Here is a 14,986-nt window from a genome sequence, read left to right as displayed (position 1 = left end):
TGGTGGCCTTCAATTTCTGTTACAGTTTTTCTCAGTCGCTTTAGTACAATTCTCTGATCAGAATGAAATTCCCAAAACTATTTGTTCTATCTTCACATCATAATATCATTTGTGCACATCATATAAGCAGTTTCTCACTTCTTTGAACAAGTTGCAATTGCTTTGGTACATCCATGCAAATGATTATGTACAATTCTCTGCTCTTTGCTACATTTTCAATTGTTTATGTCATGTTGATCAAAATGTCTTATATAGTTCACTGTGCAATAGTCTTACCCCTCAAAACACCTAGTCATTAGTTCATCGTATAAGTCATTAACTGCAAAATGGTTAACCAAGTTTTCATAATGTGACAAACATATTTCTATACATCTCCATTATATGTTTTTGTCTAAATCTGTCCTGAATTGGTAAATTGCTCTCAGGTGACGTCTGCATCACCTGCCAACGTATGTGATAGTTTGGGACAATGTGAGTACATCACTCCAACATCATCAGGCAAAGGTTTGCAGCCCACAACAGGATGCGGATGGAGTTCATTTCACCCTACTTCCATTCCTTAACCCTATTGAGGACTTTTTCTCAGCATGGAGATGGAAAGTTTATGATCGCCAGCCACATACACAAATGACCCTCCTGGCTGCCATGGATGCAGCGTGTGATGACATCACAGCAGTCGCCTGCAGAGGCTGGATAAGACACTCTAAAAGATTATTTCCACGCTGCATCACAAGAGAGGATATTCGCTGTGATGTGGATGAGAATTTGTGGCCTAACATACAGGAAGGACAAGAGGTGTAGGAAGACCACACCAATTCCTACTGCACTGCCTGTACTGTTGTACAGAATGTTGTCCTATCTTTTTTCCCTTTGTGTTACTGTTTGCAGTGGGTTTTTTATATGTTGGTATGACATGGTCTGTCAACAAATTACAATATGAACAATAAAAGTGTAAATGTGAATCTTGTCCAGTCTCTTGCAATCAAACAAAAAGGGTGTAACTTACATTTTACAATAATTGTCATCCAAACTTTAGCCATAGTTTACATCAGAACCTCCCTCTAAACAGTTATATTGACAACATGACTAAGTTATTTGACTGTCTTGTTCGTAGACAATGACACAAGGACTTGACATTCTGATGGCACTGACATGTTCAATGACATGAAGACTCAGTTTTCAGAGATGAACTAAAGATTTTGAGCAAGTTACAGGCTTTTGCAAGAAATCCAAAGTGTTTTGCTGTTTGTACAAATTGTTTTGAAAAATGCACACACGTATTTGCAAACTTCAATTCTGATCTGAGAATTGTACTAAAGCGACTGAGAAAAACTGTAATGTCATGGTTTGGGTTTCTTTGTATTGGTTTTTGATTTCTATCTTGTTCTGTCATGTTTGAGTTCTGTTTCCTGTTTTATTTTGAAAGGTTCACTGTTTTGTCATGCTTTTGAGTTTTACTTCCTTAGTCCCAATCTCTCCTGATCATGTTCACCTGTGTCTTGTCATTCCTGTTTGTATATAAGTCTTGTCTCTGCCTTCCTCTTGTGCTGGTCCATTAATTTCTCTGTTGTTTCGTCCCTGACCGTCTCATGCCATGTTTTCATGGTTTACCACAGTGAGTTTTGTTTAGGTTACCCTGCTCTGCAGCGCTTTTTGTTAAATAAACCCCCTTGCTTTGGAACTGTGTGCCTTCCGTCTCTGCATTTTGGGTCCTTCTTGCTCCCCAGCCCTCCCAACCTGACAATTAAAATGTAATTATAATGTAAGAAAGATTCCCCTCAATCTTTCGAATTTACATCAGCAGGCTCTTCTTGCTTGGAAGTTATGTTATAGTCATAATTTCTCACCACAAAAAAGTATAATTTGGAACAATGAAGACATAACAGTACAGAATAAATCTTTATTTAAACAAAACTGGGTAGCTAAAAAAATAACTTATTTTTCGAATCTTTTTGATGAGAATGGTACGATTTTTGGATTATGGCAAGTTTCTAAATAAAACATGTTTTCCAGTAAACAAGCAAAGAATTTAACAGTGTAATGAAAGCTGTCCCCTCAGGATTAATTCAGCTGATGACCTCTCACCTTAAATGGTATTGATATCCTCAATAAAAAGTGCAACAACAAATATATTCGTAATACTTTAAGTGAAAAGAGAAACATTACACCGAAAGGAGAAATCTTTTTGAGCAATGTTTTAAATGATATAAATTGGAAAAAAAAGGCATGGCTACTGCCAGATACATTTTGTATAAATAACAAAATTAAAGAAATACATTAAAAAAAATTCTACATAACATTTACCCCACAAATATGTTTATATCCAAATTCTCAAATATAGAAAATAATTGTAGTTTTTGTATTGATTTCCCTGAATCAGTTCTTCACCTTTTCTGCTTTTGTAAATTTTCCCGTGAACTTTGGAACCAATTAGAACGCTTTGTAAACATCAAATTTAATTGTAACATTATCATAAATTTAAAACAAATTCTCACATATTTCAATTCTGATGATAAGAAAGTAGAAAATAGTATTAATTTGTTACTTCTCAATTCCAAATTTTACATGCATAAGTGCAGAATTTAAAAAAAAACAACTCCTAATTTTACTGTATTTAAGATCGAGATGCTTCAGTTTCATGACTACATTAAAAAAATTAACACACCCAAAGAAAGACACTGGAACAATTTGTGCTTTTTTGTTTGATATGTCACCCCCTCCTCTAAGAAAACTTTGTATTGTAAACATTATTTATTTTTTGTACTCTCTTTTTATATATTTTAACAGACTCTATTTTCTTATCAGCAAGCTCTATTTTTGATGTTTCTGCTGCGTTTATTACTTACTGTGGTTGAATAAGTTTGGAAGGATGGCATTGGTTGTTGCAGTTGATGATCTATTTGATTCCTTGATGTTGTGTTTTGTACTCCAATGTTATGTTCAATAAAGAAAAAAGAAAAAAAACACAGATATTTCATATTCTATACACGGGCATAGATACACAGAGATTATAATTAATTATTCTATCATAACAGGGTCTTTATTTGGTTTGGGTATTAAAGTTATTTAACCCTGTTTCATTGTAGATTTCCTGTCATTAATCATACACAGATTCTATACACGGGCAGCCATGATGAAGCTGACACGTACTTCCTGTAACAAATGTTCAAGGACAGAGTTATGATTTAAGAAATCAGCTGAACTTCAAAAAGCAGAGCATTCCTACTACAAAAAAGACATTTTGTGGTGTGGATTTAGGGAACAGGTTGGATGAGGGTTTAAAACAAAACAAAAGTTTATATGTAACAACGTAGGTCCAGTAAAATAAAAACACATATTGGTGTGTTAAAAACATCATATTTGTGCTGATGTGTCTTTTATTTACTTGTGGTTGATGTCACTTTAACGTGTAAGATTGTTGATTTTTTGGTTCAGTTGACTTTAAAAACTTAAAAAACAAAAAGTAATATAAAGGTTTTTAGCCTGAGGAGAGTTTTACTTCCACCTACATGCTTTTTCATATGAAAATAATAAACTTCTGTTTGTTTGTTTTGAAAAACACTACAACAAATGACTTTTACACCACCCAAAAACCTAGAAAACTCTTACATTTTGGATGAAATAAAGAAAATCCCAGCCGTCACCTTTAGAGATTTTAAAGAGTTTAAAACACATTTGTTCTTTATCCAAAGACAGAATATGAGCCTCATAAATATCACTATAAGTGTAGAATATTGTGTGCTACATGTGTTCCCTCCACTGAAAAATCCTGCTGCATCTATAGAGCAACACGTTTATTAAAGGCATTTAAGTAGTCCATGTGCAGGACGCCTCAGCTCCATCTGCAACAAAACACCAGAACCTGTTTTATGCTTCCAGAGCTTTATTTTTTTTTTCTCTCTGTTTTTGTACAAAAAAATGAAACATGGTAAAAGCCTAAGGTCATCTACACAAATAGTTATTCAGTTTTTCAGGAAGGCTTACTGCTCCACCTAGTGGTAATGGTCACAAGAACAGCACTGAAGAACTCAGGTTTCCTTTCAGCTGTCAGAAACCAATAAAACACGAAACAAAGTGTAGAAACAGCATCATTACTGTTAAAGTGAAAAACTGTCCAACAACAGTAATGCTGGACTTCATCTCTCTTGTCTGACAAACTGAAGGCATTCAAATCAAAATGACAAGTTTAAACCAGAAGACGAGGACTTTCAACTTCTATGTGTCGTCTCCTCTCATGGTGACGAAGGACAAAGCTGCTGCAGTTTTCCCTGAAAGAAGGAGCGTTCTGCTGCATCTCAGCAGCTGATTGGGAAAAAGGAAAGCAGCTTTTAAATCTGTGGTTTCTATGGCTGACAGCAGACAGAGACGCAGCAGGACAGACGCCTCCACCAGGACTGAGGAGGGACTCCATCTGCAGCATCCGCTAGGGCGTCCAGCACCTCCTTCACCTCCACTCTGGAGTGGCCCTTCCACCGAAGCAGCTTTGGCAGGAGGTCCAGGTCCACACTGTGGTCGACAGACAAACGTTAGTAACATGCAGGTCCACATGCAGGTCCTCTGGCGACATATGATTCAGAACAGAGAAGAAGCAAAACCAGAACCTCTGGGATGTCCATAACTTTGTGCCAAAGAAAGACGTGGTTTACTCGGAGCAAGCCTCCGGTTGTTTCAAGAAGACCCTGGACCTTGTGTCCAAACCAACAGGTTTTTCTGATGCCTTTGCTTTACGCCGCAATGAGTGTTTCAAACTAACCAAATCTGCCAAATCGTTGCTAATCCAGGGACTAAATAGATTTTTTAATCCAGACTGTTTTAAAGGGACGTGCCTGTCCAAGTATTCTCTACAGTGGGAATAAGGTTGATTCTGGGGCATTTCTCTTGTATCAAGTCATGAACGAAGGCTTGTTATTTCAGCAAGCGTTTATAGGTAATGAGGGAAGGTCTTTTACCATTTGTACCATTTTGATCCCCAGACTTCCCTCTCCCAGGCCACTTCCTCCAGCTCCTCTGGGGGACCCCGAGGCGTTCCCAGGCCAGCTGAGAGACAGTCTCTCCAACGTGTCCTGGGTCTTCCCGGGGCCTTCCCCCCAGTGGGACATGCCTGGAACACCTCCCCAGGGAGGCGTCCAGGTGATGCCCGAGCCACCTCAACTAGCTCTTCTGGATGTGGAGGAGAAGCGGCCCAAAACTAAGCTCTCTCAGGATGACCGAGCTTCTCCCCCCATCTCTAAGGGAGTGTCCAGCCACCCTACAGAGGAATCTAATTTCAGCCGCTTGTATTCAAGACCTCGTTCTTTGGGTCGTGACCCAGAGCTCATGACTATAGGTGAGTATGGGAACAAAGATCGACCGGTAAATTGAGAGCTTTGCTTTCTGGCTCTGGCTGAGGCAGCTGTTTTCATTTCTGTTAATTGTCCTCAGCATAAAAGCCCGTACACACCGGGACGAGTTTCGCCCGCGATATTCGCCGACGTTTAACGCCTCGTGACTAAACAAAGGGCACCATTGTGAGTGTGCACAGCGACGCAAAAAACGCCACGCGTAAAAGCGTCATTTTTAAAAAAACGCCTCGGGTTCATTTTTTGGTTTGACGTGCCGCGTCAAAAACTATTCGACCAATGAGAACGGCGCTTTTGCACACGTGTCTGGAGCTTCTGAAGTTACAGTAAAACACAACTTGGGGGCGCTCAAACACAAAACTGCCTTTCTGAGCACACATACCAGCGAAGAAGTTAGACGCCAAGTTGCATCTACACTGCCGCGAAGAAATAATGACGGACATTCTAAAATATCCCCGGGTGTGAACACAAAAAACGTGGTGAAAAACGCTGGCGAATAACGCCTGGCGAATATTCGTCCCCGTGTGTACGGGCCTTAAGTGTCTGGTTTTCAGTTGGCCCTGGTCAGGTCATCTGCTTTATCATCTCTTGGTTTCTTCATGTGGTTTTTCATCTTGTAGTTTAAAGTTCTGCTACCAGGCCTGGTCTCCTGCATGTTACACCTCCAGGTCCTGATAGTTCCTCAGTACCGTGAAGGACTATTGCTCCTCAGACCTCTCCGTTCATTAACTCTGAACTTCAGAAAAGACTAAAGACTTGCCGCCCTTTTTTCTGTGGGGGCTGGAATCAGTGAGTAGATGCTCGGCGCTTGTTTTGAGTTGTTGGATTTCTTACGCTTCAGTTTTGTTGCTTTACCCCTGGGAACACAATCACCTTGAACATTAAGGAAAATGTTCATGATTTCCGTTTCATGTGTGAAAGAAAGTCCAGAAAACCTCCGAACCAAACCTCCTGCAGTTCTTTGAAGAAGTCCAATCTGGCTGACATACTTGTGTTGACAGAGGTCCTGCTTCATGAGCGCCACAGTGAGCCTCAGTCCATCATTGTCTCCACACTCCAGCACCTCTGGGATTCGGAGCAGAATCTCCTTCCTCTCTGGGACTCCAGGAGCCTGCCAAAGTTCACACAGGTGAGGAATTCGGTCCTTCTTGGACATTTTCACTCATCCTTTGTGTTGATCTCACCAAGTTCTCCATGGTTTGGTGAAGCCGGTGAGCATCCAGCGAAATGGCTGGTCCAAGCTTCTCACTCCAGCACTTCAGCCTGGACCGACTGTTCTGAAGCAGACACCTGAGGTAGCTTTGCACTATGATCTCATAGGCTTTGTCTATTACCAGCTGAAAAACACAGAAGTGCACTTAAGAGCGGTTTATTTTAAATGACACCTGTAACAGTTCCCGCCTGCATCTGTTTTTGTGGGAAGAAGATCTCACCTTTTGCTCATCAGCAGCATACGGCCGTTTGGGGAAAATGTTCTCCAAGTCAGTGAGCAGAAGAAGCCATTTCTGAGCTGATCTGAAGTAATCTTTGAGGCGGCTCTACCAGAAAGAAATCAAAGAAAAGTATTAAGAAATCCAATTTCCTGCTCTGTTCCAGGCCAAAAACTTCACTGGTTACTTGAACAGAAACCTCGGCCATGTCAGCAATGACGTCCATCAAGAGCTTCATGGTACAAGTCTCCATGTCTTCCAGTTCTGCAACAGTTTCTCCAGAAAGAGGCCGTGGAATCCTTCCTGCTGTCGTCTGGATGTACAGCCTGGATCCACAGATGAGACCAAGCAGAAGAAATGATGTAAATAATCAACGGATTCCCCTCTAAAGATCAAACAGCCTTTTCCTGCTGAATTAACCAGAATCCCCTGGTTTTTATAACTTCAATCTGTTCGTCCCTCTTGTAAAGCTGCTCTACTCCCCTTCAGGGTCACGGGTTTGCTGAAGGCGGGGTTCACCCTGGAGTAGGGTTGCACAACTCGCGACTTTGTGATATTAGTGATCAACATTGCCATGACGATATAACTTACGATTCATGAACAAATAGCAAAAGAACCAAAAACATAATTTCCATTTCACTGCAACCGTCTAATTTAAAAAAGAGTCAAAATAACTTCAATTATTCTCCAAATGACCCCCGTCTACAAAGGAGGCCAACATCTAACATGAAAGGGCTCCATCCGGTTGGTCAAATACATAAAAGGATTTATTTGATTCGTTAAATACTTCAAGCTGCCATAAGGTTGTTTTAGCACATCTAAGGAAACGGTTTATTGCAATTTTTGCTGTCTTTTGTGACATACATATTGCACAGCATGATATAGCGATAATGATAAATCTGTGATTTATTGTGCAGGCCTACTGGAGGCTTCTCTAGTCCATCACAGAGTTTTTATAATTTTACGGTCAACTTTGTGAAGGTTGAGGTCTTCAAAACTAACTCAGACTGAAGACTGTTTCTGCTCACTCAGAGGGAAGGAAGGCCTAGCTGCAGAAACCACTCATCTTATTCCACAGATTTGTTTAGTCAAATAACATCTATTAGAAAATATTAGAAAACACAATGCCTTAGAATAGTCATGGTGTATCACAAATCTGTTTCTTTTTCTCTTCTATTTAAAGATTGTCTTATTAAAAAGTATAACATTTTTTGTTAGATTTTTGTTTTGTTTGCGCCTTCCTATCTTCTTTTCAGTTGCTCCCTTTAGGGGACGCCACAAATCAAATCAAATCAAATAAAAACTTTACTTGTTAAACACTTTTCCAGCAAAAGTAGCTCAAAGTATTTCACATAAAAAGATTTTCCAAATGTAAAAACTAAAAAGCAAGACAAAAAATATATAAAACACATGTAATGAGGAACATACAGGGAGAAGGTGTTCGGTTATTGCACCCTGGGTCAGAAATATAGCGCATGTTAGAGACAGATTTAAAGAATGAAAATAACATTCTGTCGGTGTATTTTTGGGAGCCGTTCAGGTTCATCCAGATCCAGAGGATGTAACAGTCCGTCACTGAAGAACTGAGAGAAACCTGCTGTTTACAGGGGACCCGTTTTTAGAAACCCCTCTAAAGTCTTTGTCTTTATGTTGAGTGCACTAACCCATAAGAACCCAGACAGAATCCATGTCTGCTATTTTAGCTACGCTGAAGTCACCCTGGGTTCTTAAGGGTTAACGACTGGAAATAAAAAAAAACTACAATAATTTGGGGTTTTGTGAAAGTCCCACACAAACCTGCTGCTCACAGTGACGCACTAAAGCCACACAGACATTTTCATATCTTCTTTTTATCTACTAAAATGTAACCGTGTCTGGCTATGTTCCACTCAGATAGTGAAACCAGCTGGTGACATCATGAACAGTTTAACTCACCTGAGCTCTTTACAGGTTTTCAAAGTCTTCAGGAAGTCTATTGTTTCGCACGTTTCCCTGTTTTTTTTCCAAGTCCGTGTTTTGTTCTTCAGCTCCTTAACCTGCTCCTGCTTGTACCTGTAGCAAGAGCAGAAGATTGGATCATGCCGTGTTTACCTGTGGCGTAGTGAGGATGCAGGTGAGCCGTTATTAAAGCGGCTCTCCATTTAGTCAAAAATGGACTCACACCTCTTCACAAACAGCAGCAGCTCTTTGTAACAAACCGGCGCCACGCCGTCACGTGCCTCTGCGCCTTTGATGACCTGCAACGACACGGAAAGGCATCAGTCCAAATCAACACGGAAACATTCTGGCAAACATTACAGCCGAGCCTTACCTGAATTATGTCCACATAAAGTCTGACATAACCTTCTTCAGAGCAACAGCTCTGGCTTCTGTCTATCTGCAGGGCCTCGTTTAAAAAACGCCTGACCTTCTGGAGACATAAAACACACAACACCAGCTCAAAAAACACTTGTCCAATCCAAACCGCTTTATCAGTAGTTAGTTGTATGTGTGTTATGCCTAACTGATGAATCAATTTATCTAACCAGATCAATCTGTCTGAGGCAACTTATTAATCAGATCAACTCGACCCAGAACGTTGTAAAATTGTTTCAAAATGAGATCAATGATTATAACTGATCTTGGAAAATACCATCTGGATTGAAGCATATTAAGTTTATTTTACTACAACGTAAAATCGGATCTGCAACCACAAATTATGATATGATTAGGGGTGTAACGATTCTTCTTGAAGCACAACCATTCATATCATCATTTGTGGTTGACGATACGATTCATAATCCATATCAGTTCATTGATCGATCCGATTCTCTGACCTACAGTGGATACAGATCATCTTCATCCAAACTTCCAGCAGTGAGACTCAGACAGAAATTCCTGATACTGAACAGTGAAGTTTTCCAGATTCTTGGATTTCTTCCAGATAATCAAGTTTATTTGTGTCCAAACAAACAAGTCAACTAGAATGAATGTCAAATCCATTCACATGTTAGTTTCCTAAAGTTCACCACTGTTGTTTTTCCACATCCAAAGAATCCAAAGGGAACATTCTTAGAACATTCTAGACACTGGATGGTCACATGACTTTATTCAAAGTCTGTCCACACATTGGACTGGAATGATGGACTGATCCGTGTTAATGACATCACATGTGTGTTGCTGTGATTGGTTGGTTTCGATTTATTTCATTTTGAAATGATTTCTATTGGATGGTTAAACTCGATTATTAACTCGGCTCAGACAGATCGATCTGATTGGATCTTAAAAATAAAAATCGAGAAACATATAAACATAAGTCAACACAGAAATCTGCTGTTTGATCATATCAGCTTGGAAAAAATGTCAGCCCAAAGCTCAAGTAACTTTGAAAGAATTCAGTCTCTCTGGTCTCCTGTGGTTGACTCCATGACTTAGGGGGTGGAGGGCTTGGTCGTCGCTGCTCCTTGCCCTTCTGCCGTGGTTTGGGGTGGGGGTCGGGGCTTCCGGTGCCTGGCGGGGGCGGTGGGGGGCTCCGTTGGTCGGGGGGTCGGGTCCGGTGCCTGGGTGGGGCGGGCTGGGGCGCTGCGTGGTCCTCTGGGCTTGGGTGTGGGGGTGCGTGGTGGGGGGGTGGGGTGGTGGTCTGGCTTGGCTTGGGGGGGTGGTCCCTTTGCCTGTGCTGGGGGGGGTTGGCGGGGGGCCCTGCTCGGGTGGGGGGGGCCCAGCGGCGCCGGATGGGCTGCCCATCTGCACCTGGGGCTGGGATCGGCCCTTCCCTGGCTCTGGGACGGGACGGGACAACCCTCTCGGGGCCCCCGGTCGCTCTGGGTGTCACCCGCTTCGGCTGCGGGGTCTGGGGTGGGGTGGGGTGGGGGGCTTGTCGGCCCTGTCCTGTGGGGGGGCGTTCTGGGGGGGAGGGGGGGGCCCATTATTAGTACGGGTCGGGGGGGCTAGCGGGTCGGGGTCTCCGCTGAGGCAATCAGTGGTTGCCTCGGCCGGTTGGCCTCCTCGGTCCCGTCGAGGCCTGACCAGAGCTCTTCTAGGGCCGGCGTCTGGGGGTGGGGGCCTGGGCTTGCTCCGGGGGGGGGCGACGCTTTCTGGCTCCTCTCTCTCTGTGTGGGGTGGGTGGTGCCGGGCCTGGGGTGTCGGCGCCTCCGGGGGTGGGCCCCTGGGCTGGGTGGCCCTGGCCCCTTTGCTGGGGGTGGGCTGGGGGACGGCTGTTTGACCACCGGGGGACAGTCTACCAGCTGTCCCCAACTTACCCCCTTCCTTATATAACCTCATATTAGGGTGAGGGGGTGGGGGGTTTAGCCTGCGATGCGCCTTGGGGGGGGGCTACTTGGGAGTGGCCCCCCTCCTATGGTTGCCGTATGGAGTGGGCCCCCCCTCTTTCGGTTTTATTTGCACCTTAGACACGTAGGGTCCTTGGTAGGGGGGGTGCTTGGACATCACTGCCAGCAAGCAGCAGATGTCCTCCTGGCACCCTACCCGCCAATTTTAACCGCACCTTAGACATTTAGGGCCCCTTGGTGTGGAGGGTGGGGGGACATCACTGTGAGTAATCAGGAGTTGTCCCCTTAGTGCCCTACTCGCCAATTTTAACTGCACCCCCCTTAGTACACACACCCCTCCCCCTTCAATATATACATTCAAACATAAACACACACACATGCACACAAACACCCTCTCAAACACCCATACACGCACACACATTTTACAAGGAAGGTGGGACCTGGGTCCATCTGTCCCCTACCCCGTCCCTGGTGGGGGGTGCGGGCCCCTTGGCGATGGCGGCCGTGTCCCTTGGGTGCCGGCTCCCTGGGCCCGGCGGTGCTCTCTCCGCACGGTGGGGGGGTTCATATTACACCTGAGCCGGGGGTGTTCGTGTCCCTGGGGGGTGGGTCCTGGTCCTTGCCCCTGGGCGCTGGGCCCCGCCAAACTTCCAACATGGCCGAGCCTGGTCGGGCCATATTTATAACATCCCTTATGGGCCGCCCTTTTTTCCCCGGGGTTCCCCCCTCCTGGGCGGGGGCGGCGGGCCCCTGCCTTGCTCCTACCTGGACCAACCGTGGGCCGGGTGGGTGGCTGCCTGGAGTGCGGAGCGGGTCTCCCTTGGGGGGTCCTGGCTCGTACCTGGGGTCGGGGCGGGGGGATGCCCGGAACTCCTGGGTGGTGGTGGGGTGCTCGTCTGGGGCTGTGGGCGTCCCTCTCCGGTGGGGCCCTGCGTTGGGCTCTTCCGGCGCGGCGGGGGGCTGCTTTCCTGGCTGGGCTGGGGCGGCGCTCTCTTTCCCTCTGCGCCTCCCTGCTCTCTGGCTCTGGGGGCCTCGCGGCGGTCCTGCTGGCCCTGGCCTGGGTGGCGGTCTTGGTCGCCCGGGGGGCGGTTGTTCCCTGCCTGTTCCCGTGTGGCGCTGGGGGAATTCCGGCTGCCGCTGCTGCTGCGGCGGGGGTATGGGTGTGGGGGTGGCTGGGCGCTCCTCCTCCTTCTTTTCACATTCCACCATCCATTTTAGAAGAACATAAACACTCACCTGAGCACAGGTGTTAGCTCACCTTTGCACTAATAGTTTGCATGATTGAATGAATGAAAGATTTCACACTAGTTGGTTTAAAGGCATAAGTATGCGTTCGTGAACACTATCTGTTTTGTGTGCATGTTGACATGTGGACATTTCTGCGGCTAGCAGGTGTGTTGATAATATTTGAGTGTGTGTGAACAGGCCCCGCCCTTTTTGTACTACATTTGAACCGTACCGTAACGATAAACAACCAGTAAACCTGCCTGCTCTATGCTGCTTCATGGTCTTACCCCCCTTCCCCTCCTATTATCACCCTCCTACCCCCCCCTCTCTCTAACGTCCCTCTCTCTTGTTCCCCTCTTTCCTTTTCCGTCCGGTCCAACACCAAAGATTTTCAAACATGATTGAAATTAATAAAGTTTGGCCTCAATTACAAAAGGGGTTTATTCAGACATACCTTTGGTTTGTCTGAAGATGAATAACCCCTCTTGTTAGAATAAAATATGTCCAACACAAGAGGCCCTCAGCTCTCATCTGTTTGCCTAGCTGTTGGACAGGACAAGTTAAAAAAAAAAAAAAAAAAAAAAAAAAAAAAAAAATAAATAAAATAAAAATCGATTTATCGATCAGTCAATCAGTCTTTACACCACTCTACATGTATCGAATTGTTCAAGCCCTACATTAGGATGAGGGAATATCACACCCATGAGAAAATCATAATTTCAACTGTGGAAGTTCTTGTTTAAACTTTTTTTAAACATATTTGTTTGTGTGGGGTTGGGGGGGTCAGAGCGTGGGTTGGTTTCAACGCACCTCTTCCAGCGCTTCCTTGGGCAGCTGCGGGTCCTGCTGCGGGGACCTCACAGGTGTCGGACAGCAGACTTCATGGACAGAACAGACAGACAGATGTCATGCATTGTGGTGGATCCATTTTCCAGAATTAATTCCGTGTGAAATTATCTCTGAATGACAATGAATTGTCATAGAAGCTTGGTGTTTGTGCGTGTAAACGTAGCTTGGCTCTGATTGGCTCCCATCAAATATCAAACGGCCCTCAGCCAATCAGAATTGCTTATTCCACTGTTGACCCCGCCCAGTTTCCCCTTCACTTCCACACCTTTGGTGCGGTTGGACTATTAAAGGAATTCATAGAAATGCTCCGAGTTTACCATTGGGTAACTATAACGGCGTTACAGCAACGAAAACAGAAAGAAGACAGAGAACTCTGAAGGAAGTAACGGCGTTACCTGCCTCCGTTACTTTAAATGCTGCAAATACAAAGTGTGAAGCACAGAGATTTAGATCCGAACTGAGGGGGGGGGGACCTTCTCAGTCCGCCTGCACTGCAGGCAGAGAGAGACCGAGCAGAGGAAGCACACCTGCGGTACCTGCAGCACCTGGTGGGACACCTGACCTGCCACCCCTGCATGGAGGCTGCTACTCACCATCCGGCAGGTCACAGTCGTCGTCTTCTATCAAAGGTCTTCTGCCGTCCTTTTCCAAAGACCTTTTGCCGCTCTTGAAGCCCATCTTCTTCCTGAAGCAGGTACCCATGTGCTGCACAGGCTGAGCTCAGGGATGATGCAGCTGCTGCTCGGGCGTCGGTCGGTCGGTGTGTCCTCTCATTCCATCATCAGGGCTGCGGGAATTTCCCGCAATACTTTCACTTTCTGCGGCCGCTTTGAAGGTGGTGCACCCGGAAATCACCGAATAACTCTAACCTCTCAATTCTTTATTCAAATAATACCAAAAGAATAGCCAGGCATCTCCTACATGAGCTCAGTGCTCTCATCACCAAATGGTCACAAATAAAAATAAAAACTTTGATCATAACAGAGTTAATGATTTTAACTTCAGCTGCCATCACAACACAATCCAGAGGTTATCCAGAGTTAATCTAGTTTTACTTGAGACGTAACCTCCGGGCACACATGGCAGGTGACTGAAATGTAGTCAGTTCTGAACTGGAAGAGAAATACACACACATATGAGCATATTCACACATGAATCATCTTGACCGATCATCACTTCGTCTTGAGGAATTAGTAGAAGTAAGCCAGGATTTTTCCTCCTCCTGGGACCAACAGCCAGAAAGGGACGCCTGCACCCGTGTGATTACTCTGGTCCCTAACGGGATCCGCAGAAACTGAAGCTTTGGTTTAATAAACTGCATTTAGAATGAATCCATGTGTTTTAAACACCTTTTTCTGCAGCTGCTTATCCGTAAAAGAAACACTGCAAAGGATTTAGAAGAAGTTGAGGGACCTGAATTCTAGATACAGTGGTGGACAATAATTGTTGGTACCCCTCAGTTAAAGAAAGAAAAGTCCACAATGTTCACTGAAATTAGGTTGTGCTGGATCTTTCATGAGGAGTGGGCCAAAATACCTGTGGACAGGTGCAGAAGGCTCATTGACAAATACAGAAACCGTTTAATTGCAGTGATTGCCTCAAAAGGTTGTGCAACAAAATATTAAGTTATGGGCACCTTCATTTTTGTCCAGCCCTATTTCAATTGATTGTTTTTTAAATAATTCTGTTAATCAACAACTCAAAGGTAATGGCTGATTTTGATTATTTAATTTTCAATAATTTTTAATTTATTGTTACTTTTGAACATTTCAAGTCATTTCAGTGAGCATTGCGGACTTTCTTTTTCTTTCCCAACAATTTTGCCCACCACCGTACCAATACAGAGATGATAAAAAGTCAGAAATTCCTCAGG

The 14,986-nt window shown here is 44.3% G+C and overlaps 1 protein-coding gene across 2 annotated transcripts; it reads right to left on the bottom strand.

Moving 5' to 3' along the window:
- Nucleotides 1-3,877: 3,877 nt before the first annotated feature.
- LOC105356973 lies at nt 3,878-14,019 on the bottom strand. Of its 2 annotated transcripts, XM_020713893.2 has the most exons (10): nt 13,707-14,013; nt 13,075-13,142; nt 9,081-9,179; nt 8,933-9,006; nt 8,705-8,821; nt 6,969-7,095; nt 6,773-6,877; nt 6,524-6,676; nt 6,329-6,450; nt 3,878-4,506 (listed from the first exon to the last, which is right to left on the bottom strand). In XM_020713893.2, exons 1-10 carry the CDS (start codon nt 13,813-13,815, stop codon nt 4,344-4,346), a joined length of 1,137 nt encoding a protein of 378 aa, XP_020569552.1. In that variant the 5' UTR covers nt 13,816-14,013; the 3' UTR covers nt 3,878-4,343. The 2 variants fall into 2 exon arrangements, with proteins under 2 accessions (XP_020569552.1, XP_020569551.1); XM_020713892.2 differs by lacking the exon at nt 3,878-4,506 and having other exon boundaries at nt 5,867-6,450; nt 13,707-14,019.
- Nucleotides 14,020-14,986: the final 967 nt, after the last annotated feature.

The sequence above is a fragment of the Oryzias latipes genome, chromosome 22, assembly GCF_002234675.1.
Source record: "Oryzias latipes chromosome 22, ASM223467v1".
Lineage (NCBI taxonomy): Eukaryota > Metazoa > Chordata > Actinopteri > Beloniformes > Adrianichthyidae > Oryzias > Oryzias latipes.
This window is presented reverse-complemented; position numbering and strand designations above follow the sequence as displayed.

Bases quoted from the DNA above. Each gene is read 5' to 3' on its own strand.
- LOC105356973 (XM_020713892.2), bottom strand. From the start codon at position 13,815: ATGGGTACCTGCTTCAGGAAGAAGATGGGCTTCAAGAGCGGCAAAAGG. The intron at 9,007-9,080 runs GTAAGGCTCGGC...GTGTCGTTGCAG, and splicing joins TTTATGTGGACATAATTCAG to GTCATCAAAGGCGCAGAGGC. The intron at 6,677-6,772 runs GTGAGATCTTCT...TGTGTTTTTCAG, and splicing joins ATGCTGCTGATGAGCAAAAG to CTGGTAATAGACAAAGCCTA.